Below are 26,946 nucleotides of genomic sequence, written 5' to 3' on the forward strand. Positions count from 1 at the left end.
TTCTTGGCTATTATATTTTTTCTGTTTCATGATGATATCGCAGAGAACAATAACATTATAGATTGACTATAATGCTTAAACTAGTATAGAGAAGCTGTCAAACTTGTATGCACTATAGACCTGTTAGTACACTCTGTTGACATGAGAATATGTTTGCTACCAGCCACAACAATGGATTAGAACTATTCACTGTGAATTCCATCTTGACCAAAGCTGCCATTTTATGAGGATGGCGCTCCTCTAAATCTGATAGTGTGTAAAATTGACCAGATTCACACAACTTTGGATTAAATACTTAACGTACAGTGCCTAGAGAAAGTATTCATACCCCTTGACTTATTCCCCATTTTGTTGTTACAGCTTAAATTCAAAATGTGTTAAATATTTATTTTTTCCTCACCAATCTACACACAATACCCCATAATGACAAAGTGAAAACATGTTTTTGAAATTTTTGCAAATGTATTGAAAATGAAATGCAGCAATATCTCATTTACACAAGTATTCACACCCCTTTGCTATGACCCTCCCAATTGCGCTCGGGTGCGTCCAATTTCCTTTGATCATCCTTGAGCCATTGGACATGATTTAGAAATAAACACACCTGTCTATTTGAGGTCCCACTGTTTATAGTGCATGTCAGAGCAGAGACTATACCATGAAGTCCATGGAACTGTCCATAGATCTGAGGTAGAATTGTGACAAGGCATATCTGGGGATGGGTATAAAACAATTTCTAGAGTGTTGAAAGTTTCCAAGAGCGCAGTAGTCTCTATCATTGAGAAATTGAAAAAAATATGGAACTAACCAGACTGCCTAGAGCTGGACCTCTGACCAAACTGAGGGGGAAAAATCAAGTCGAGGTATGAATACTTTCTGAAGGCACAGCCTATCTGACCCAGTTTATCAGCAGAACAAGACCCAGGCCAGACAGACACATCAGAAAGTGAAGCTGATATGAACCCTTACTTTGGATTCATGCTCCCATTATGGCTCATAGAAGAGTTTGCTTGATGGTGCCATTCGCACTGTGAAATTGACTGCTTTATTTTTTACTGCACCAAAGGGAGCTCCCTCCCTGCTGAGCCACAGCTTTGAGAGAAACACACCTACAGACTCCAGATGAATGACAGTCACAGCACCATGTGTTACATACTTTAGATCCTCCTTTAAGACGTCAGTCAGGATAGGCAGCATTCCAACACCTACATTTCTCCTCATTAGTAAAAGATGAAGCACTAAGGCGTTTGGATCTGCTTTCAGCCAAATCATTTCTCTCTCCTCGTGTTTCAGTGCATCTTTATCACATTTATTGTTTGGGTCTGTCCTGAGGTATTCCTGTAATATAATATGCTGGAGAAATGTCTTTATGATGAATGAACCTTAACACCAAACAAACAGAGTTGTCCCCTGTAGTCCCCCTAATGCAGAAACCAACTATAACGGGTGGGAAGTGCTGAAACATGAATAATGGGCCTCATCAGCATTTTACTTAGTTTTTGTTCTCATGAGGGTGTCTTGAGAGTCAAAAATAAATATATTTGCCCTGCAGATCGGACATGGAAAAATAGCTGCAGTTGTGAAATGAATGGTAATTTGTGCTTAGGATCAACACAGATTCTATCTATTCTCTGGTCTGACTAATTTACAGATTTGCGATTTCAGCAGCAGGTTGCAGCTGTGTAGTTGGTGAACCTCTCAAAATAACCACAAACTCCTTAATCTATCTCTTATGAATATATATGTGCTAGTAACAAATTGATCTACAATAATTAGCAGTATCGTCTTACACAGTATGTCTCTTTGACATACATGTTAAAGGAGAAATACAGTGCCTTCAAAAAGTATTCACACCCCTTGACTTTTTCCACATTTTGTTGTACAAAGTGGGATTAAAATTGATTTACTTGTCATTTTTTGTCAACGATCTACACAAAATACTCTGTCAAAGTGGCACAAGAATTCTACTTTTTTTATTTTTATTAATGGAAAATAAAGTACTAATATATTTTGATTAGGTAAGTATTCAACTCCCTTAGTCAATGCATGTTAGAATCAACTTTGGCAGCGATGTATTTCTGGGTAAGTCTCTAAGAGCTTTACAAACCAGGCTTGTACAATATTTGCCCATTATTCTTTAAAAAATTATTCAAGCTCTTTCAAGTTGGTTGTTGATCATTGCTAGATAGCCATTTTCAAGTCTTGCCATAGAAGATGTTCCTAATATTTGGTATACTCCGTGTATATTTGGCCTTGCGTTTCAGATTATTGTCCTCCTGAATGCTGTAACTGCTTTAAAATCACCATTGGCCTCATGGTCAAATCCTTCCTTCCTCTCCGTCAACCAAGTAAGGATGGGCGCCTTTATATTTGTAGTGACTGGGTGTAGTGATACACCATCCAAAGTGTAATTAATAACTTCACAGTGCGCAAAGGAATATTTAATATATATATTTTTTACCCATCTACCAATAGGTGCCCTTCTTTGCGAACCATTGGAAAACCTCCCTGCTTGACTGAGAGACCTTACAGATCAATTGTATGTGTGGGGTACATAGATGGGGTAGTCATTAAAAAATAATGTTAAACACCATTATTGCACACAGTTAGTCCATGCAAATTATCTGACTTGTTAAGCACATTTTTACTCCTGAAGTTATTTAGGCTTGCCATAACAAAGGGGTTGAATACTTATTGACTCATGGGATTTCACCTTTCCATTTTTATTAATTTGTAAACATTTCTAAAAACGTGTAGATCAGTGACACAAAATCTAAATGTAATACATTTTAAATTCAGGCTGTAACAACAAAATGTGGAAAAAGTCAAGGGGTGTGAATACTTTCAGGGCACTGTAGTTGTTTCCCCCACTCACCTGCCTATTGTGCAAGCTGCTGTCAACAACCCATCACAACACACACCCACGCACAATCACACATATACCTGACTAGCTGGAAGTACCTTTTTTGGCAGTGGTGCAGCAGCTTTGTAGGAAAGTCACAGACTTATTTCATTCTTTCAACTCCATTGCAGAAGAAAGCACCCAGAAGAAAAATAGATATAAGGTACGTTTGTGTGTCAACAATTTTTTGCCTATAGCAATTCAAAAAATATATTATTTGTATGTGAAATATGCCTATGTATTGTAATACAATTACGCCAATAGCTCATACAATGTTTTTTGTGTAGCAATATTGACTGCTGTACAGTTACAGTACTGTAAATACTCTTTATGAGAGCAACGATTCTTATGTTTTCATTCCAACCAATCTTTTGACTGTTAATGTGGGTCAGATAAGTTTCAAAATTAAACACTCACAACTAAACAGTGACATTATCATCTGAACATATAACAGTGAAAATCCCAGTTTGGCAGATACCATTCTTCCTTGATTGACAGTGGTTTAGTCACTGAGAAGTTTCCAGGTAAGCCTCAGTACAGGACAACCATTGACTGTATTTTATTCTCCATTCTTACACAGCCATTTACATAGTGTTGGTTACATACAAACCTCACCGCAACTTGCTGGTGAACAGGTTTGACAAGCTAGCGCCAATCATTTAAAGTATAAAAGCTAGTACAATGCATGTGTCATGTCATTTTGGATGGTAACATCCATGCAACTGGATACAGTAAATTAAACCTGGGCTTTGGACAGCCATTTGGCATTGGGCCAAGCTGATAGAAGCCGCATGGACACAAGAATCGGCCTGTTGACAGCCTGCAGTTGGCAGTAGTAAATAAGAGTAGATAAGACATTGGATATTGTTTACCTGACTGGCAGGGAAGCTTGAAAGTATGTCCCCATGTTTTTGAGGTTATATAACTTATTTGTTGGATTTACGGATCACTTTCCAAAGAAATACATTTTTAAAGGTCTTAGGGTTGGAAGAGAGTAATTTACTGCATCGCAATGAGGCCATGGTTGTTTCTATTGAGGGAGATGGAGCATTGGAGTTCACATGCATTGACAGCATGTATGCTATGACATCCACATCCACTCATATCTGAGACAATCTAAGCCACGCACACAACAAAACTGACTATTATCTACAGAGCATACAGAGATACACCTGTTATTTTCCATTGGCTCAGATGTGAAGCCCTGTGGCATCACAGTGTCCTGATAAGTTCTCAGGTCACCGAGAGAGGAAAATCACTAGCATGCCACACAGGTAGATTAATGGGTGGACAAGGGAGTCTTCTTTTGGGACAAACTACAACATAAGTAATGAGGAACCTGATAGATTACATGTTAAATTGTGTTGTAAAGCATCGGAAGTATGGAGTCCCCCGCCTCTAAGTGGAGAATTATATTATGGCAATGTTGGAAATTAAATGCCAGTATGTCTGTCAGAAAATGTACCTGTGGTCAGAGACCTGTGTTCAAATGATAATGGAAGTACTGGAATCAGAGATTATTCTTCAGTAACTATTCTATTCTTAAAACGTGGTGGGATGAAAGCCATGAGCTCACATATCAGTTGAAATTGCATGTCTGACGTTTGTCTGTCTGTCAGTTTCAAGTAGCATGGCAGAATAATTATTTCGACCTCTCGTGCATTTGTGTGCTCCCATTAGGCCTATGTGGGGTAATGCAGTCTATTGTTGTGCTTTCAGGAGGGATTATGAGAGCACACAAGGTGCACTGTAGGAATTCTGTTGAGAAATCCCACACACAGCATGGGAGTGAGTGTTCGAAAATATAATGGAATGCTGCAGGACCAGAAATATCAATTGACTAGTGGAGAGCATTCTGAAAAACCAGACTCAGAATTGTGCGTTTACCGTTGTTTGTTTTGGGAGTCAAAATTCCTTGCTGTGGTACGTGACTTGCATGAATTCATCCATGTCCCTCTTTACACCTATGTAAAAAATTTAGGCATGGCTAAGACTACCCCCATTCATAGACAGGAACAGCTTTAGCATCTATTGACGATAGTATCGTCTGACGGTGGGATTTCTGTTAAGAGCCCCGACGCTTGCTCTAAACATTAACACGCATCGCTTGCGGAACGTATCTTTCATATCAGCAACAACTACTTTTTTTTTTTTAAAGGTTAATTTACTACACATCTTTATAGGGTTAGGGTTCCCACACAGCCACATTTCCATGTAACCATCTGCGTCTCTGAACACCTGTGTGTAAATGGAAGATGGACACCACAAACATGTTGTCACTGTAGGCTCCTTTAGTCCATTATTGGGCTAGGGTAAGACCATAATAGCGATCAGTTAATGATCATAGGCAACAAGTATTGTAAGATTCCAAAAAGTATTTATTTAACACAAATGTGCCTCTGGGTTAATCTCAATAGTCTAAAGTGGTTTCCTTTCAATATCTCCTTTCCTGCATCTGCACTGATCTGGAAGACCTAGATTGATGAGGATCAGTGAAGATGAAAGCGAGGAAGTGAGGAGAGGTAGCCACTTTAGACTATTGAGATACACCCTTGGCCTGAATCAGCACTGATTGTAAACAGGTGTTTGGCCAATCCCGGTGGAGGCGGCCTACAATGCACCTGTGCATACCAGTGAGAGTTTGTCCACTGTCAGACACACCTCTTATCTCTAATCTAAAACAAACAAGTCTGAAAACAGGCTACAAATACTACTCTGGGATCGGGTAAGGTGTGTTCAGCCCACTCAAAAATACACACCTAGACAGGGTCAGGTTTAGTTATCTTTTAGAATGCATAGTCAAAATGCTTAATAAAAATGTTGCTTAGGAATTACTGACTATTTGTGATGCAGCCCTTACTGTAACAGACATATTTTGGGCTAAGTTGTTTATCAGCCCTTGTATTTTGTGACCATCATTTGCTTGCCTTGTAAGGGTTAATAGGCCTTGGCCCATTCTAAAACTATCCAGTTGTGATTTTCAAAGCGGTTTCTGTTGGTGAGATAACATCCCTCTGGGCGCTTCTCAATCAACAGCATGTTAACTTGGGTCACCACCACACACCCACACTCTCAACAGCTTGGGCAGTCCTCAGATGGAAGGCTAAATTCTAAATCCCTAGCCTAAGTCCTTGTCAGCTAACATCAACCAGCAGTAGAATTAGTAGGCCAATTGTTGTGCTCTGTGTTGGTTTTTGAACTGGTGATGGCAAAAGATGGCCTTGTGGTTGTAGGCCTACTTGTATTGAAGTAAGTTGAAGACATATATAGCCCAGTAATAATGATAGCCTAGTTAGAGTTGCATGAGTCATCGGCCTCTACAACACACCAATCTGGTTTATTGAACCTATAAAGGCCTAGTTCAATGTTTGTGACCCATGTGTTGACCTATGGGCCTAGTTCAATGTTTTTGTGTGATCTAGTATGTTGTCTCACCCGTAGGAGACAATGACGGCTGAGGCGGGGGTCCTGGAGCTGTTTTCGGAGCAGGAACTGACCTGTTCCATCTGCTTGGACCTGTTCAACGACCCAGTGTCGACGCCCTGCGGACACAACTTCTGCCAGGTTTGCATCGGAGGCTACTGGGCCTCCAGCGCCACCTGCACCTGCCCGCTCTGCAAGCATCAGTTCCCCGAGCGGCCTCAGCTCAACATCAACCGAGTCTTCGCCCATATCGCAGAGAAATACAAAGAAGCTCGCTACGGCACGGGAAAGCCGCACATGTTGGACATGAAGACACCGGGAGCCATGGCCCACAGCAACCCGTTTCTGGAGGAGATGATCAAATGTGACGTGTGCACAGGGAAAAAACAAGCGGCGATCAGCTCGTGTTTGACCTGCACGGCGTCCTACTGCGAGGCCCATGTGCAGCCTCACCTGAACACGCCCTTCTACGCCAACCACCAGCTCCTGGAGCCCCGGGAAGCACTTCGCGGCCGCACCTGCCCACTGCACCACCGGCTTCTGGAGGTGTACTGCCGCACGGACCAGATCTGTATCTGTGCCATCTGTGTGCTGGAGGAGCACCGCACACACCGCACCGTGTCCGTGCAGACAGAGAGAGTCAACAAACAGGTGAGGAGAAGGCAAAGCAGCTTTCATATCAGGCGCTTGGAACACACACCGCTTCAGAACCTCAATGGCCCACGCAGCTCAATGATGCTTTTGTGCCAAGGCTATAGTGTGAAAGCTACTTAAGGGTGTGTTTCTTGGGGTTGGATGTGTACCTTTATAGAAATATGATTTCATTTTAGTTCTGTGGTTGGTGGTGTGCCCTAACAGTCAGAACAGACATGTCATAGGGGACTCTCAGCTTCTTGCAATGCAGATGACATGGATAGATAACCCCTTTGTAAACAAGCCACTAAAATTTTGCATTGCAGATTTTACTCTAAAGATTAGTATCTGAGATGGGAGTTGGTTATGTTCTTGTCTAAGTTGCATCCACATTTCTAATGTAAACAACCTGCATAAAAACAGTGACTGGCTATTTATCTGGTTCGCTTTCAGATAACTACGTTCCTGAACTTTCCAAATTTAGCAACTAATTTCCATTAAATGACTTCAATGACTGCATCACAATATGACCGCTCCCGGTTGCACTGTATTTTAATAGTCATTAAATATAACACATGATCCTCCTTTGGCTCTGGGCAGAAAACAAAGAAACAGCTCATCGCATAATTGTATCTGTGAGAAAATGGCCTGCGCCATTGAGGCCATCTCTATTTTGAAGTACTCAATTTTCTTCCACTTCTATGAGTTGGCAAACAAACTGGAAGGGTGCACACTGCCACCTGGAATGTGTTGTTTGAACAGGTATAAAGCCAAGGTTTGCGATTTACTGCCACCTGCAGTTATGGAATGTTTGCTCATGAGTATAATTCATTGGCTGATCCCTCCTGATGACACGGATGGAATCTTGTGATCCTTCCTTAACCTATAGGAAGTCCCATCCAGTTGACTACTTCAAAATAGAGCCCCACAATGGCGAATATATTGATAAAGGTCACCTTGTCCTACAGAGATTTACACGGTTATCAAAACGTCACGCCAGGGTAAGCATACACGAAACACGGCCCTTATTTTAGGTGTTTCTAAAATCCCCTGTGGGAATAATGAATGGTGGAAAAAAACGATTGGAACCATTTCCCTGTTTGACCGCTAGGTTTTATGGGTATTATGACTCCTACTGTGGTACTCTATGGTCAAAGTCCTCAATGGTGCTAAAATGGGCTTTTGGGCACTAGAGTCCCCTATATATCTCTATGGGTCGGGCATCTGACCATAGATGTGCAATTTTACATGATTTAGGTCTAATCTTGTGGATAATGGGTTTGGCTCAAGGCAAATGAATAACATGCATGATTTCTTGAATGAATGTATTTCATTATGTTATCTGAAATGTATATGGCTATTTCAAGAGCAATGTTTCTATTTGCATCTAAAAATAATTTATAGGTTGTTGTTTTTTGCACTTCACAAAGCACATTTTACTTGAAAGTGTTCCCTAAGAGAGCCCGTTTGAGCAGCAGCAGGCCAGCAGCATTGTCTAGTTTGGACAAGTAGTGAACTGACATGATGCCAAATATACTCTCAATGACACTGCATTCACATAATTGGTCTCTTTGTCTCTCTTCCTCCATCTCTTTACTGTCCTTTGTCTGTCACACAGAAACTCATTGGGAAGACGGAACTGGAGATTCAGAACAGGATTGAGGGGAAGAGCCTCCGTCTGAATGAGCTCAAGAGCCGACTGGAGACCGTCAGGGTAGGCAGCTGATTCACAGGCCCCGAAGTTGTATCAACATTGTGATAGATCTATTCTACCCCTTCACTAATCCCCTCAAAACATGTTGGGCTTCATATTCATCAGATCACGCTACCACTCCCTCTAGTGTTGGTACCGTCTACTAACAACCATTACTCCCGCTGCAGTCGCTATTAGCAGGTCAAGACAGTTTGTTTAGTCAACCCAAATGATGTTTGCCATACCCCTGGAGCAGGTACATTACAGAAAAAGCTAGATTAAAATGTAAAAAAACAACACACATTTTAGGATTGATTATTCACAAATTTGCCAGTTGACTATGTTTTTTCTTCTTTGACCTGTGATCACAATAATTACCTCAACTGGAGAGAAAGAAACTGACCTTAAATCAGTGTCAAGGAGCAACTTAATCCTACTCCTCTCCATTCTTTGTAGAACTATGCACGGGGTGAGCTGTCGGAGGTGGAGCAGTTGCTGGGGAACCTGAGTCGCTCGGTGAACAGGATACGTGAAGAGCTGGTGGGCGGGATCGAGGAGAAGCAGGCGTCGGTGGAGACAAGGGGGGAGGGACTAGTGACTCGTTTGGAGGCGGAGCTTGGCCAGCTGCAGGTGCGGCGATCCAGACTAGAAGCCCAGGCCACGTCTGATGACCACATTGGCTTCCTCCAGGTACAGAGGAAATGTGTTTTAGCTGAGGCACCTTTTATCATTTGTGGGTGCACTTCATTTAGCTTGTCTGTTGCAATAGTTGGGTGGGTTTCGCACTTTGAGGGTAATGGGACATGCACCGGGTGTACCACGTGTACGTTCCAATGGCCTCTATAAGTGCAAGCTATCAGAGAGATTACCAGAGTTCACGTCCATTCCACTGATGTTAAACTATGAACTGTAAGTCTTACAATTGAACATATCTGTCAATGCCTGCCTTCAACCCACTTTCAGAGTTTTGAGGAGGCGAGTGCCCCCCTACAGGCAGACTCTGACACCCAGGAGTTGGATGCCGAGGCGGAGGTGTCGCTGCATTTCTCTCTGGGGGAGGTGAAGGTGGCTCTGGGGGAACTGAAGAAGAGTATGGATGAGATCCGCATGGGGGAGGTGCACTCCCGAGGCTCCAGTGAGTAGCACCATCATCAGTTTCATCGTTTTAACCAATCTCATAATCACCATAGTCATATCATCATTATTTATTATCATCATTATCCTTTTGAAAATGGACGTCACAGTTACCAAATATTCACAATGTTAATTTTATTATTTTCAGATTGTGGGTTCTATCAATGTAATTATTTGGATCATTTCCATAATGTTCATCATAATGTTACCAAACATCTCTTCATCATCTACAACATCATTATTTTGTGTAGTCATCATGAGTTGTTCCCCTACTGTGGTTTTCGGGTGAAGTTTCTCATAAATTAACGAGTGGATGGTAAATATTGAGACAGGTATTTTTCTGAGTCACTCTGAAAGTAGTCAGTCCAGTCTGTAAGCAGTCAGTCCAGTCTGTAAGCAGTCAAAATACCATTCCTACTCAAATACCTCATGCCAATAGAACTCGTACTTCTGTCATCCATTGCTGTGTTGCAACATCGGTCTGGTAAAGAATGAGTCATTGACAAAAGTGGGTTGTAAAAATACCAGAAGGAACACGAACATACAAGGAAACGCATGAGAAACAGATAACCTGCATAACTATCACACCTGTCCTGATAAAGTATAATGCACTGTATGGTGTGGACCGACCTAATTGTTTGTTAATATAACACATTATGCGTGTATTTCAGTTACTTCCCTACGGGAGAGCGACAGTATGATGAGTGTACAGACACTACGGACCACTAAGAGTCAGTGGTCTCTACGAGGTGGGTCAATTTAAATTGTCATATATAGTGCATTCGAAAGTATTCAGACCCCTGACTTTTTCCACATTTTGTTATGTTACAGCCTTATTCTAAAATGGATTAAATGAAAAAATTTCATCAATCTACACACAATACCCCATAATGACAAAGCAAAAAACAGGTTTTTAGAAATGTTTGTGCATTTTATTAAAATTAAAAAACAGATACCTTATTTACATAAGTATTCAGAACCTTTGCTATGAGACTCGAATTTGAGCTCAGGCGCATCCTGATTCCATTGATCATCCTTGAGATGTTTCTACAACTCGATTGGAGTCCACCTGTGGTAAATTCGATTGATTGGACATGATTTGGAAAGGCACACACCTGTCTATATAAGGTCCCACAGTTGACCGTGCATGTCAGAGCAAAAACCAAGCCATGAGGTTGAAGGAATTGCCCGTAGAACTCAGAGACAGGATTGTGTCGAGGCACAGATATGGGGAATGGTACCAAAACATTTCTGCAGCATTGAAGGTCCCCAAGAACACAGTGCCCTCCATCATTCTTAAATGGAAGAAGTTTGGAACCACCAAGACTCTTCCTAGAGCTGGCCGCCCGGCCAAACTGAGCAATCGGAGGAGAAGGGCCTTGGTCAGGGAGGTGACCAAGAACCCGATGGTCACTCTGACAGAGCTCCAGAGTTCCTCTGTGGAGATGGGAGAACCTGCCAGAAGGACAACCATCTCTCAGCAGCACTCCACCAATCAGGCCTTTATAATAGAGTGGCCAGACGGAAGCCACTTCTCAGTAAAAGGCACATGACAGCCCACTTGGAGTTTACCTAAAGGACTCTCAGACCATGAGAAACAAGATTCTCTGGTCTGATGAAACCAAGATTGAACTCTTTGGCCTGAATGCCAAGCGTCACGTCTGGAGGAAACCTGGCACCATCCCTACGGTGAAGCATGGTGGAGGCAGCATCATGATGTGGGGATGTTTTTCAGTGGGAGACAAGTCAGGATCGAGGCAAAGATGAACAGAGCAAAGTACAGAGAGATCCTTGATGAAAACCTGCTCCATAGCGCTCAGGACCTCAGACGGAGGCGAAAGTTCACCTTCCAACAGGACAACAACCCTAAGCACACCACCAAGACAATGCAGGAGTGGCTTCGGGACAAGTCTCTGAATGTCCTTGAGTGGCCCAGCCAGAGTCCCGACTTGAACACGATGAAACATCTCTGGAGAGACCTGAAAATAGCTGTGCAGCGACCCTCCCCATCCAACCTGACAGAGCTTGAGAGGATCTGCAGAGAAGAATGGGAGAAACTCCCCAAATACAGGTGTGCCAAGCTTGTAGCATCATACCCAAGAAGACTTGAGGCAGTAATCGCTGTCAAAGCTGCTTCAACAAAGTACTGAGTAAAGGGTCTGAATATTTATGTAAATGTTTTTTGCTTTGTCATTTTGGGGTATTGTGTGAACATTGATAAGAAAAAAACGATTTAATCAGTTTTAGAATAAGGCTGTAACGTAACAAAATGTGGAAAAAGTCAAGGGGTCTGAACTTTCCGAAGGCACTGTATTTCCACACTACGGTTGGAATAATCCTGACATTTTTTAAATCTATGATAAAGCACTTTGTGTAAGAGCGGTTTGAAAAGGCCTCCTGAAACAAGAGTTTGCCCTTCTCTCTGTCAATAACAGCTAGTTTAAAGTTACACATCTCTACCATTACACTCCTCCAATTAGGCCCCTCAGACCACTCTGACAGTCCCTAGCAAAATTCTTGCTTGAGATATTGCATTTAGCGAAGAAGCTGTTTTAGTTTATTTTTGACCATTTTAATTGAAAACAAGGTAATTGTTACCCAGAAATGATTTGATATTGAGATAAAAATGGCTGCATTGGACCTTTTTTAAAGTTTTCATTCTGTACTCACACATACTTCCATTAAACAACATGTCTTCATGTTCTCCCCTCAGATCTAAAAAAGATCAAATCAGGATCAGGTATGTCTGTCTTCACTCTATTGGCGCTCTCCACTCCAAAGATTCTCTTTTGGGTTAGGGTCTAGGACCCATGTGAATGAACTATTGGGTAATGAGATGGGATATTTTGCAGATGCTTTGTGATGTTTTAGCTCAAAGGAAATGTTAGACAAATGTCTTAAACTCAAACAGGTTTGTAAGCTGTTTCCTTTCACTTACTTCAAATACCTTTTTAGAAGATTGGTGCTTGGTGATTCACGATGCCCCTTTTTGAAGAAGTTTTAAAATAACTAATTTGATGTAGACCTAAAGATTGTCTGTCGTTTTTTGACTTTATAGTTCGACAATGTATGCTCTTCTTAAACACATACATCTAATAGAACATCTTCCCCCACCTTCACAATAGTTCACTAATAGTTAAAGGCCCAGTGCAGTCGAAGTTCAGTTTTTCCTGTGTTTTGTATCACAGCTGATGAAACGAACACTGTAAAAGTGTAAAAAAGTTAATCACTAACCACATTTTCATCCACAGTTTTATGCAAGTAAAGTCGTACAGTATAAAAAATCACGACAGCTGTGATGGAAACAGGAAGTTTCGCTACAATTTGTAAAATGCTAGCAGATAATTTTTGTGTCAGTCAAATTAATTAGGCAAGAAATGGCGGTGGAAACGCCTTAATGCACATATTGATATAATAACCATCATATCGAAGTAAACTTGGAGTCACGTGATGATATGGTGTGTGTGTGGTCCTCTTGCTACGACTCAGGGAAACCATGCAATTTATTAGGCTACAGATGAAAGAAGTTATGAACTTCACAGGGTGGTGAAAGTGCACAGTGATCTTGAGGCTCCTTTCCAATAAATATTGAGGGTCTTATTCTGGTGACATGATTGATGCTTGACTGCCGTTTGACAAATAAAAATATTCTCCCTCTTTTCCATAATAATCTCATCATGTAGAGTAGCCTACCCGCACTGTATCTGGGAGCTGTTGCTAGAGCGCACGTGCCAAGACCAGAGTAGGCACATTTGCTATTTAACACAACAGTTTTTGTGACACATGCGATTGAAACGCATTGAATTTTAGATTTTTGTTCAGTACATCAGTACTTAAGCGAAAAAGTACATTTAATGTGTGCACTGTCATTACACACTGATTTTTATCTGCAAAAGTAAGTTGGGTGGAAACACACCACTGGTGGGAAATGCATATTTTCTTTATGCAGATTCTAGAATATAAATCTGTCGCTAATTGGATGGAAAGCTAGTTAGTGTTATTTCCTGATAGTTGCTGGTTGAAATTACAATCTACACAGGATCTTCTAATCAACCTGTTTGCATGGGTGGGTGTTTCGGCTTGCCTGGTGACATCACCAGGTGGTAAATTGGTTAATAAACCAATAACAGAGTTCCAAACTTCTCTGCCAATAACAGCTAGTTTTAAGTTTTCCCCTCCCCACTCAGACCACGCCTAGCAAAATTCTTCCTTGATAGTTTTTTGCTAAAAAGCAATTTTCTTTGTCAATTTTAATGGAACACTATTACAGTAAAGTACTTTTGTTACCCAGAAATGATTTGATATTGATTATTGAAAAAACTGCTGCATTGGGCCTTTAACTAATCAAACCAATAGTAGTTTCTATGTATTGGAAAAGAGAGACTCAAATTACTTTTTCTTTCAGGACTGAAGAAGATCCAGTCTTATTTAGGTGAGTTCTGATCTAAATACCATCTTATCCTGATCTGATCTCTACCATTTCTCTTACTGTACTACTGGATGTAGTGATTGACTAATGTTTTCCAATAAAGCTCTCCAAATAATTGTCTGTTTTACACAAGACGCCATCTCACTGTCACCACTGTCTTTTTGGCCATGATTCCTAACATTATTTGACTGAGCCTTGACCATTTCGTGTTCCTTCTCATTCACAGAGGATGTGACGCTAAACCCGGTGACGGCGTACCCCTTCCTCATCCTCTCTGACGACAGGAAGCAGGTGAAGAGAGGAGAGAAGCTGCAGTTCTACAGGAACAGCACGCAGCGCTTCGACGTCTGGTCCTGCGTGCTGGCCAAAGAGGGCTTCACCTCGGGGCGACACTACTGGGAGGTGAGAGGGCAGGGGTCAAGAGTTAGGGGGGGGGATCTCATAGAAACTGGAGGGTGGGAGAAATGACTGAAATAGTGGCTTCAGTTGTATTGATTGAGTCTATTTAGGCATTTGATGTTAGAAATGTGTAGGAAATGCAATCTAGGAGAGTAAATCATTTAGGATTCACCCTTGCATGCTCTTCCCCACTCACACTTTTGTCGGTATCACTTTATCTTTGTTTCTTTCTATCTCTTCATCTCAGGTGAACGTGGGTGAGAATAAAGACTGGAAGGTGGGCGTGATGCGGGAGTCAGCCCAGAGGAAAGGTCTGTTTGACATGAGCCCCAATAGCGGTTACTACGCCCTCTGGTGGGGGGGCACCCACCTGCGTGCCCTCACCACCCCGGCCCTCACCAAGGTTAAGACATCGGTGCGCCTCCGCAGAGTGGGCGTCTACCTGGACTACGAGGTGGGTCAGGTGACCTTCTACAATGCCAAGACAGGCTCGGAGGTGTACAGCTTCAGCGTGGCAGAGTTCTCTGAGAGGATGCTTCCTCTGCTGGGCACTGGGGACAGGGAGGTGCCCCTGGCTCTCATGACCACACAGTGTGGCAGCGTGCCCGAGTGAGAGGATAGGGAGAGACGGTAGTGAGAATGAATGGTGAGCGTATGTATAGAAAATTATGAACGTTTTTAGGGTGAATGTGCTTGAAGATGAAAGTGAGGCAATTTAATAGTGGGAGTGAAAGTGTGGGATTGTGAGAAAAGGGGAAGTGAGATGAGGCATGTGAGACGGAGGGGGGAAGGGGACAAAGAGAAATTGAGGCGTATGGGGTGAAAATAAGATGGAGAGAAGTCTCATCTCTACATTTTGTCTGCAAACTCCATTTCAACTGTTGGCATTATGTCCTGTACCCACCGCACATTTGACACATTGCACACACACTGGTTCACAATGTACTGATGCACTGAAAGGCAGGTGATGGGGCAAAACACTTGTGTGGAATCTTGGCATTACTTCATGGTCAGGAATTAGTAAGTCAGAATTGGAATCTGAAATCACAATGGTACACTTGTTGTATTCTAACCCTCTTCGTTGTCATAATTTTCTAATATTTGTGTCAGTTGCTTCAAGGTTGTTTCACACTAACTCAGGGTTTCCCAAACTCGGTCCTCGGGACCCCAAGGAGTGCAAGCTTTGGTTTGTGCCCTAGCACTACACAGCTGATTCAAATAATCAACTAATCATTAAGCTTTGATCATTTAAATCAGCTGTGTAGTGTTTGGGCAAAAACCAAAGCGTGCACCCCTTCGGGTCCTATGGACCGAGTTTGGGAAACGCTGCACAAATTACTTTTGTTCTAGATCTGGAAATGAAGTCTGTCCTGTTTGCAGCATTGTGTAATGGGTACATGTTTTACAGTTGTGTCAGAATTATGGTTGATGATGATCATAGACCTTTGCTGAATCACCATCCATACACAATTACAGTGGAACGCTGTGAAAGATGCCAATGTATTTTGTGGCTATTTACAGCAAGGAGTTGCTTATTTATTTTGTGGCAATATTGCTTGTTCTTATTGTCTGCTGTCTGTCCCAATATGTATATTTTAACAATAAAAATGTATTGGGGAGAGAAAAAGGAGTGCCTCAGGTTTTACACTTGGTCATTGGAACTGTTATATTATTGCTACACCACTTCAGCTGCAATAGGTGCTGTTGGTTTCAGCCACAAGAGGGTACTGGAGTACAAGAGCAGGCTTTTCCTCATCCCTGCTCTTGGATAGCCATTCTTTGCAGGCGCAAACTCAACCCCAGCATTTCATGAGACGTATCATGCACCGAACTCCCAACATTGACAAATGCGAAAAGAGTAAGCATACTTCGTCACTATAGCTCAATTATAAAGGAAAACATTATACAAACCAGCATTCTTTTGCGTCAGTCCATGGCAAGGAAATCTAATTCAACAGTAGGGGTTACCAATGTATCTTTGTTCAGCTGATCTCATTGATTCTTCAAAGGATCCTGTCACTGTTGAATCCTAGCCACTAAAGCGAGAATGCATGGTTCATTTGAAAGGATTAATTCATTTCAATAAGCTAAATCACCACTGGCAGCCCTAAGATGATTACATAACCAAATCATTAACAGAGCCTTGACTGATTAAATGGGCCTGTGAGTGAACAGTATCACTGTTTTATGGGAATAACCCATTATGGCCTCAACATTTCTGAACAACAACCATTCACTATTAATCATGTTTCAAGCCCTTAACCCAGGTTAGAGTTTGGTTACAAAATAAAACCTTTAATTCAATAAAGCCCCATTGACATGCAGTTTGTATTGACGTTAGAATAATTATAATCATTCAAGTTCATATTTTATTTAACATAATTCATATTGCAGTCATTGTGAACAGCTGGGATTTCAATATACACAATAGAATTGTAACATTGTAAGCCCCCACCCCCCTCCCTACCCAATGAAATCTAACGGCCACCCCACCCAGAAAACCATAACAAAACAAAAAAGATCTCCCAATCCCACAACAGCCCTGCCTGCATTACTGATCCTGTCAATCTATGTCTGCGTCCGTCCGGTCGTCCTGTCTGTCAGTCCGAGCATCAGTCCTCTTGCCAGTGTGTGTCTATTGTCTGTATTATACGTCTGGGTTGGTATGTGTACCTGTCTGAAACACGTGTGTGCATGTGATAGCATATGCCTTGCGTGTCAGTAGGCATGTTGTTGAGGCGTGTGTGTGTATATTATACGTTTTGCCACCAAGCATGGGTGCGGTCCGTCAGGTTCAGAGCTCCAGTAATCGAGAGGCGCTCGCATAGCGTTCAAAACATACAACGCAATCCTTTTGTAAAAGTGAGTAAGATGTCTGTATGTCTAAGTGCGTATCTCGTCTGTGTGTTTTTGTCCTTGTCCGCGAGCTGGAGAATCAGTTGGCATGTCTATCTCCGCAAAATAACAACTGTGGGCATCAGCAAAGTGGCATATACCGATTCTCTGAGCGACATTCACTGACCATCCAAACCTGTCATCTTTACCTTCGGATCCCCCCCCTTCCCCCGGGTGAAACTCCCACCATACTTCCCACTCCCGGCCCCATCGACCCCCTCCCTCCCCGACCACTCAAGTCTGTGTGTCAGTCAGTATCTCAGCGTGTGTAAACGGTAATGCGTCTTGGGGGGGAAAAAATTAAAGCAACATGGGCGAGGAGCTATTTGAGACATCGCTCAAAATACGTGGCGCCCACATAGCCCCCCCGCAGCGACCGCTGGACATTCTGCTCAAAGAGCCGTCGGTTCGTCTGCAGGACCTCCGCCGCCTCTTTGTTCAAGGGGTCCTCTGGATTTGGCTCCTGAGGAGGAGGAGAAGGGCGTGGTTATTTGCCAGGTGTTCCTACCTGCTCCAACCAGTTGACCAATCTTTCAGAATCTGAAAGCCTTAGTGCCTTCGGAAAGTATTCAGACCCCTTGACTTTTTCCACATTTTGTTACGTTACAGCCTTATTCTAAAATTGATTAAATTGTTTCCCCCCCCCTCATCAATCTACACACAATACCCCATAATGACAAAGCAAAAACCGTTTTTTAGAAATGTTTGCTAACTAAAGAAATTACATAAAAACTGATATCACATTTACGTAAATATTCAGTACTTTGTTGAAGCACCTTTGGCAGCGATTACAGCCTGGAGGCTTCTTGGGTATGACGCTACAAGCTTGGCACACCTGTTTTTGGGGAGTTTCTCCCATTATTCTCTGCAGATCCTCGCAAGCTCTGTCAGGTTGGATGGGGAGCGTTGCTGCACAGCTATTTTCAGGTCTCCAGAGATGTTCGATCGGGTTCAAGTCCGTGCTCTGGCTGGGCCACTCAACGACATTCAGAGACTTGTCCCGAAGCCACTCCTGCATTGTCTTGGCTGTGTGCTTAGGGTCGTTGTCCTGTTGGAAGGTGAACCTTCACCCCAGTTTGAGGTCCTGAGCGCTCTGGAGCAGGTTTTCATCAAGGATCTCTGTACTTTGCTCCGTTCATCTTTCCCCTCGATCCTGACTAGTCTCCCAGTCCCTGCTGCTGAAAAACATCCCCACAGCATGATACTGCCACCACCATGTTTCACCATAGGGATGGTGCCAGGTTTCTTTCAGACGTGACGCTTGGCATTCAGGCCAAAGAGTTCAATCTTGGTTTCATCAGACCAGAGAATCTTGTTTCTCATGGTCAGAGTCCTTTAACTCCAAGGGAAAGGGGAAGGGGGATATATTAGGTTTATGTCTTCAGCTAATGTATATCCGAATGCATTTAACTAAATGTGCTTCCGATTAACCATGCGGAACCGAATCAGAAGCCAGGGAGGGGCTGTCATGTGCGTTTTACTGAGGAGTGGCCTCAGTCTGGCTTCAGTCAGTAACCTATTTAAATAAAAGGTTAAATAAAATACAAATAAAGTCTGGCCACTACCATAAAGGCCTGATTGGTAAAGTGCTACAGAGATGGTTGTCCTTCTGGAAGGTTCTCCCATCTCTACAGAGGAACTCTGGAGCTCTGTCATAGTGACCATCGGGTTCTTGGTCACCTCCTTGACCAAGGCCCTTCTTCCCCGATTGCTCAGTTTGGCCGGGCGGCCAGCTCTAGGAAGAGTCTTGGTGGTTCCAAACTAATTCAATTTAAGAATGATGGAGGGCACTGTGTTCTTAGGGACCTTCAATGCTGCAGAAAGTTTTTGGTACCCTTCCCCAGATCTGTGGCTCGACAACAATCCTGTCTTGGAGCTTTACGGACAATTCCTTCGACCTTATGGCTTGGTTTTTGCTCTGACATACACAGGTGTGTGCCTTTCCAAATCATGTCCAATCAACTGAATGTACTACAGGTGGACTCCAATCAAGTTGTAGAAACATCTCAAGGATGATCAATGGAAACAGGATGCACCTGAGCTCAATTTTGAGTCTCTTAGCAAAGGGTTTGAATACTTATGTAAATAAGGTATTTATGTTTGTATTTTTAATAAATGTGCTAAAATTTCTACAAACTTTTTTTCGCTTTGTCATTATGGGTTATTGTGTGTAGATTGATGAGGAAAAAATGATTTAATCAATTTTAGAATAAGGCTGTAACGTAACAAAATGTGGAAAAAGTCAAGGGATCTGAATACTTTCCGAATGCACTGTACATCCTGCTACATTCCTGATTCTAAGCATGGTGAACAAGTAAGAGTAATCAAACTTGGCTGGGCAAAATTGGAAATAGAATATTCCCTGTACTCACTAGAAATAGATACTGTAGTCCATATATGATGGAGTTAACTGTCAACACAGGCTTCCAGTCCTCTCTGTAAGAGAAAAATAGATGTTAAAGACACTGCTCAGTATAATAGTAAAAATGTAGAATTCTGTAGTCATTCTGAATTATCAAACGAGACAATGAAAACAAAGTGACCACAAAGTGCCAACAAAGTGGCCACAGTGCAGGTTGTGTACCTCAAGATATTTAGGCAGACATTGCCCTCCAAGTCAATGTTTGGGTGGTACACCATTGTCTCACACTTCACCTTCGGGGGGTCATGAGGGTAGCCCTGTCCTACCTGTAAAACAGAGCAGTCACAAGTAGTCAAAGGAAGATATTCTCGGACCTTTATCCATTCACTTTCTTTCGACTAACGACTGAGTTATTAACAACATGCTTACCATCAAGATTCTTAAAGACATGATCGGGAACTTTGGCGACTACTAAGTATTTTTTAAACCTCCCGCTATGGGCTGAATGTGTCAATGTGTAGTTCATACATGCATAATCTATGATCTGAATTACTGTCTTACCTCAATTAGCCACAAAATCCCTAGTTTGAAAGCGACAGTTTTTTTGGAAGCTGTATTGCACCATTTCCCATACATTTTCCCCCACGTGAGCCAGCCCCTAGCAATTTGAGTTCTAGCCAATGAGCTTCAGCCCTTTCCATTTGAGTGAGAGCTAACAAGATGCCCACACAGTCGAGCCAGAGAGAGAGCAATGACGTGGTGCACATATCTTCACTTACACTGAGTGCACAAAACATTAAGGACACCTGCTTTTTCCATGACATAGACAGACCAGGTGAACCCAGGTAAAAGCTATGATCCCTTATTGATGTCACTTGTTAAATCCACTTCAAATCAGTGTAGATGAAGGAGAGGAGACAGGTTAAAGAAGGGGTTTTAAACCTTGAGACAACTGAGACATGAATTGTGTATGTGTGCCATTCAGAGGTTGAATGGGCAAGACAAAAGACACAGTGCCTTCAGAAAGTATTCATACCCCGACTAACTGCACATTTTTGTTGTGATACACCCTGAATTCAGAATAGATTAAATATTATTTTTTCTCATCCATCTACCCCATAATGACAAAGTGAAAACATGTTTTTAGAACTTTAGCAAATGTATTGAAAATGAAATACAGAAATATCTCATTTACATAAGTATTCACACCCCTGAGTCAGTACATGTTACAATCACCTTTGGAAGCGATTACAGCTGTGAGTCTTTCTGGGTAAGTCTCTAAGAGCTTTGCACACCTGAATTGTACAATATTTGCCCATTATTATTTTCTAAATTCTTCAAGCGCTGTCAAAATTGGTTGTTGATCATTGCTAGACAACCATTTAAGTCTTGCCAAAGATTTTCAAACAGATTTAAGTCAAAACTGTAATTTGGCCACTCAGGAACATTCAGTCTTCTTGGTAAAGCAACTCCAGTGTAGATTTGGCCTTGTGTTTTAGGTTACGGTCCTGCTGTAAGGTGAATTCATCTCCCAGTGTCTGGTGGAAAGCAGACTGAACCAGATTTTCTTCTAGGATTTTGCCTGTGCTTAGCTCCATTCCGTTTATTTGTTATCCTGAAAAACTCCCCAGTCCTTAACGATTCCAAGCATACCCAAAACATGATGCAGCCACCACTATGCTTGAAAATATGAAGAGTGGTACTCAGTAATGTGTTGTATTGAATGTGCCCCAAACATAACACTTTTCAGGACAAAAAGTTAATTACTTTAGCGCCTTGTTGCAAACAGGATGCATGTTTTGGAATATTTTTTTTATTATGTACAGACTTCCTTCTTTACACTGTCAATTACGTTAGTATTGTGGAGTAACTACAATGTTGATCCATCCTCAATTTTCTATCACAGCCATTAAACTCAGTAACTGTTTTAAAGTCACCATTGGCCTCATCGTGAAATCCCTGAGCGGTTTCCTTCCTCTCCGGCAACTGAGTTAGCAAGGACGCCTGCATCTGTGTAGTGAGTGGGTGTATTGATACACCGTCCAAAGTGTAATTAATAACTTCACCATGCTCAAAGGAATATTCAATGTCTGCTTTTTTTTTTTTTTACCATTTACCAATAGGTGCCCTTCTTTGCAAGGCATTGGAAAACCTCCTTGGTCTGAGGTTGAATCTATGTTTGAAATGCACTGGTCGACTGAGTAACCTTACAGATAATTGTATGTATGTGTGGGGTACAGGGATGAGGTAGTCATTCAAAAAGCATGTTAAACACTATTATTGCACACAGTCAGTCCATGCAACTTATGTGACTGGTTAAGCTAATTTTTTACTCCTGAACTTATTTAGGCTTGCCATAAGAAAGGGGTTGAATACTTGACTCAAGCCATTTCAGCTTTTCATTTTTTATTACATTTGTAAAAATTCCGAAAAACATATTTCCACTTTGACATTACGGGGTATTGTGTGTATCAAGAATGGTCCACCACCCAAAGAACATCCAGCCAACTTCACACAATTGTGGGAAGCATTGGAGTAAACATCGACCAACATCCTTGAGAAACGCATTCGATACCTTGTAGAGTCCATGCCCCGACAAATTGAGGCTGTTCTGAGGGCAACTCAATATTAGGACGGTGCTCTTAATGTTTTGTATCAGCATATGTGATTTAGTACACCATTTTCAGGGGCCACTTTTGGCTTGTGAGCGCTACTTTCAGAACTACTGTCTAAAAAGTATACACAAGTACCGGAGAATCTCTTTAAGGCATTTAGAATCAGAAAAACAAAAAAAGAGAACAGCTTTAATCTAAAAACATGCAACAGCACAACTTTTGTTAAAGGTCCAGTGCAGCCATTTTTATCTCAATATCAAATAATTTCTGGGTAACAAATAAGAATCTTACTGTGATTGTTTTCAGTTAAAATGGTAAACAAGAAGCCAAAACAGCTTCTTAGCAAAGAGCAGTTTCTCAAGCAAGAATTTTGCTGGGACTGTCTGCGAGTGGTCTGAGTGTAGAGGGGAAAACGAAAAATACGGTAGCTGTTATTGGAATTAAGGTTTGGAACTCTGGTTCTCATTAGTCTATTAACCAATGTCCGCCTAGTGATGTCACCAGGCAGGCCAAAACTCCATCCCACTAAAACAGGCCGAAATTTCAGGTGGTCTTTTCAAAACAGCTCTTACACTAAAACGACTTTATAATAATTTTCACAGTATTATTCCATCCTCATAGTGTGGAAATATACACTCAGTGATCAATTTATTAGGTACACTACCCCATTCACAAAAATGGTTAGCTCCTACAGACAGTGAGTCACGTGGCCATGGCTTGCTATATAAAGCAGGCAGACAGGCATTGAGGCATTCTGTTACTGTTTGAATGAACGTTAGAATGGGCAAAACAAGTGACCTAAGCGACTTTGAGCGTGGTATGATCGTAGGTGCCAGGAGCGTCGGTTCCTCCTGGGCTTTTCACGCACGACAGTGTCTAGGGTTTACCGAGAATGGTGCGACAAACAAAAAACATCCAGTCAGCGGCAGTCCTGTTGGTGAAAACCGCTTGTTGATGAGAGTTCAAAGGAGAATGGCAAGAATCGTGCAAGCTAACAGGCGGGCCACAAACGGCGCAGTACAACAGTGGTGTGCAGAACGGCATCACGGAACGCACAACTCGTCTGACCTTGTCACGGATGGGCTACTGCAGCAGACGACCACACCGGGTTCCACTCCTATCAGCTATAAACAACAAGAAGCGCCTCCAGTGGGCACGAGATCACCAACACTGGACAATTGAGGAGCGGGAAAAATCCTGGATCCTGTTGCGTCATACTGATGGTAGAGACAGGATTTGGCATAAGCCGCATGAGTCCAAGGCCTCATCCTGCCTGGTGTCAACGGTACAGGCTGATGGCGGTGGTGTAATGGTGTGGTCCCTTGATACCAACTGAGCAACGTTTGAACACCACACCTTGTAGAATCACCTTGAAGAACTCAGGCTATTCTGGAGGCAAAGGGGGGTCCGACACAGTAGTAGGTGGGTGTACCAAAAACGGGCCACTGAGTGTATATAAAACACAGGAAAATCACATTTCTGACTGCACTGGGCCTTTAACCAGTCAATACTGACATTAAAAACGTCTGATACCAAATTGTGACCCTAAAAATACCACAAAACAATAGCTATCAAGTAGGTGTAATGCCATTAACAACAGTTTAGTGTGAAAGTAAAGCAAGGGTGTAGTGACTCATGTCGTCCCGATGTCTGTCCACCCACATTAAGCCCCCTTACCTTAAAGCTGAAGACAAACTTTCCCCCTTTGTAAAAGCCCTAAAAAGAGAGAAAATAACCTGAGAATGTGTTTACATATGGGTTTCTATGAATGCTGTTCATAGCCTGTTTGGTGGGTTGGCATGAGATAATGTCAATGTACAGTGCTAAATAATACATTGTGTACAAAGTATTTATCCTTGGATATTAGTTGATAAGCCACCACGTTAGCATTACAAACCATTCATTAGTTGCAACTGTACAAGTTTGAGTACAATAGTTAAAGGTTTAATAAACACATATGACATATGGAGGATTCTCTCTGACAAGTAGCTAGTAGCTACAACTTCTTTCAGGAAAGAGTGAAGACCTCGTCTGGTGAGATGATCAGTTTGAAGTTGAGCAGATCATCTTGGTCGGGGAAGACGATCTCGCACGTCTTTGGGAGGTTCAGCTCATTGATGTCTGCGAGAGAGTAAGGAGAAAATTAATATGTCTCAATGAATAACAGAGTTTTTGCATCGATTTCTTTTCAGTGGCATGAATGAAACCTGCCTGGCAGAAATATGAAAACTAAAGTGTTATTTTTTCCCGCTTTTTAAAAAAAAACTGACAAAAAGTGGCGTGTAAATGGTATTGAAGAAGGCACCTGAGCAACGCAGTCCAATGAACACCGTCCAATGATTCCTTCTGAAGTGCTGGGGTGATCCCACACCAGTGGTGGTATTTTCCCTCTCACTCTGAGGTCTTTCAAACTGTAATGGTCGCCCCGCAGTATTTCCTATATTCTGCTTTGAATAACACACCTGATCTTTTTCTACAGAGTTTAATATGCGAACAGAGTCAGTTCACTTAAAAATGAGGAAAACCAATTCCTGACTATGTTGTGGGCCTCTAGCCTAATAACTAAACAACATTCTTTAAGTATATTGGTCACGGTATATAGGTCCCATTGGTTTTAGGTGGCCTTCATCCACTATGAAATCAAGATTAGCTTAATCTTTCAAAATCATGGGCTTGAGTCTATACAGCAGCTTGAATTAAAGGCCAACTGGATATCTTATATGAGGTCCATGGTGTTACAAGGATCATGCACCAAACAACTGAGCCATTGGAACAAAACCACCACACTCATCACAGGGGTGGTTTAAATTCCATTATCCAAGTATCTGGGAAAACATTTGTTTACGTGGTTGTGTGGGGCTTTTCAAAACATGGTTCATGTCTTTTCACATATATCCAACCACAGCATTTCCTCATTCTGGACAGCTGGAAATGTCAAGTTCACTTTTGAATCAATATTATTAGCGAAAGACCTGGCTTAACAACTCTGTAACTACTTTATAAGGCTGAGGTTATAAAACATATTTCTTGCCATCCAACTCCGTCAGTCTTTAACTGTTCCAAGTGTCATGTGTTCTGTCATGAAAGGTATGAAAAGTTTCAATGTCTCACATGTATCTTTGCATTAATAACATTAACTAGCCTATCTACATGTTGTACACAGTTACTTTGTGACAAACAGTGTACTCCAACACACTGGCCAGAAACTATGTTTGCAACCTAGGTAAGTAAGTAAGTGAGGCAAACATCCTGGCTAGTGATAGTTACTCCAAGTCAGTACAGCTAACTAGAATTGTATAAGTTGCTGACTAATGAAAAGCAAAGGTTACTTTTACGTTACTCAATAACACCAATAGTGATATCCTCAATAGTGTAAGACACATTTGTGATATTCGGTTGAATAATTAACAATAATAATAACCCACGTTTTTGAACTAGTTAGCATCAGACAGAAGTAGCAAGCTAACTAACTTAATCTGCTTAATGGGTGTAGCTACTGGTAGCTTGTGTTTTCTCTTTTGCACGAACTGCTTAGTGGCACATCTAAATTGAAACATTGATAACTTAGCTAGCTACTGAACAAATTACCAAATATACAGTAAGTTAGTTAGCTATCTAAGTCACTAGTTAACTAGCAGGGCACATTAACTAACTTACAAGGGTGCTAACTAACAAGAAGTGCTGTAAATTTGAGTTGACTCCCTGCCTTCACCATCTTCTGGCTGCGACGTTTTGAGTTTTGTTTTCATAATAGCTAGCTAACGTTAGCCAGATGGTTAGCCAACTAGCTAGGTAACTAGCTCAGCCTCCTATGGCAATTCACACCCGTTTTTGTTGTGTCTTTGTTTATTAACCATGTGGACAGACAAGTTAATTAAACAAATATGTTCATGGTTTAAAAATAAACCATCTGATTTTAAAGAAGCCAGTTTGCCTACCTTTCTGTATTCGAAGCTGGGCCGCGCTTGCTTTTTTACCCCCGGCTCCTGTTCTGTTTCCTCCAGCAGATTCCTCGTCTTTCTTCTGCTGCTTCAGAGAAAATAGCTTAATCATCTTCAATTAGTTTATTGAAGATCTATATTTCAGTTCCTTCAATTAGATACAACTCTTTGTCTTAAATTTAGGCAGAGGTATGACTCAATACAGCACCGTAATGTTGTTGTAGCCGGTGCGTCTCAGCTACAATATCGGAAGACTAGCTAATAGCCTAGCTAGCTCGATAGCACTGCTGCGTGAGACAGTAACGTTACGATGCCAAGGTAGCGAGAGTGAGGGGGGGGTTCTGAAAGAACAGTGGAGGTACACAAACTGGACCAGTTTGTTTCTGTTGATATGAAATCATTGGATATTGCCTAGTTGGGCTACTCATATTCATAAGCTTTATTTAACTTATACTCATATTGGAGGGTAAGCTAATTAGGGTTACTGCAAATGTTCATATTTTCTGGTTGAGCAACAGCC

The 26,946-nt window shown here is 41.8% G+C and overlaps 2 protein-coding genes across 4 annotated transcripts; one reads left to right on the forward strand and one right to left on the reverse strand.

Annotated features, from left to right (window-relative positions):
- The first annotated feature begins 2,825 nt into the window (after positions 1-2,825).
- On the forward strand, positions 2,826-15,823 carry LOC121570547 (zinc finger protein RFP). Of its 3 annotated transcripts, none has more exons than XM_041882020.1 (10): positions 2,826-3,065; positions 6,344-6,976; positions 8,577-8,672; positions 9,108-9,341; positions 9,615-9,786; positions 10,457-10,534; positions 12,499-12,525; positions 14,191-14,217; positions 14,441-14,616; positions 14,861-15,823. In XM_041882020.1, the coding sequence occupies exons 2-10, from the start codon at positions 6,350-6,352 to the stop codon at positions 15,224-15,226; spliced, it is 1,803 nt and encodes a 600-aa protein (XP_041737954.1). In that variant the 5' UTR covers positions 2,826-3,065; positions 6,344-6,349; the 3' UTR covers positions 15,227-15,823. The 3 variants fall into 3 exon arrangements, with proteins under 3 accessions (XP_041737954.1, XP_041737953.1, XP_041737955.1); XM_041882019.1 differs by lacking the exon at positions 2,826-3,065 and adding an exon at positions 5,546-5,632; XM_041882021.1 differs by lacking the exon at positions 2,826-3,065 and adding an exon at positions 5,551-5,627.
- Positions 15,824-16,968: 1,145 nt separating this feature from the next.
- LOC121569641 (NEDD8-conjugating enzyme Ubc12) lies at positions 16,969-26,744 on the reverse strand. Its single transcript, XM_041880774.2, has 6 exons — positions 26,424-26,744; positions 24,512-24,606; positions 24,163-24,201; positions 20,093-20,196; positions 19,881-19,944; positions 16,969-17,971 (listed from the first exon to the last, which is right to left on the reverse strand). Exons 1-6 carry the CDS (start codon positions 26,536-26,538, stop codon positions 17,831-17,833), a joined length of 558 nt encoding a protein of 185 aa, XP_041736708.1. The 5' UTR covers positions 26,539-26,744; the 3' UTR covers positions 16,969-17,830.
- Positions 26,745-26,946: the final 202 nt, after the last annotated feature.

Source organism: Coregonus clupeaformis, chromosome 7 (assembly GCF_020615455.1).
Source record: "Coregonus clupeaformis isolate EN_2021a chromosome 7, ASM2061545v1, whole genome shotgun sequence".
NCBI classification, from domain to species: Eukaryota; Metazoa; Chordata; class Actinopteri; order Salmoniformes; family Salmonidae; genus Coregonus; species Coregonus clupeaformis.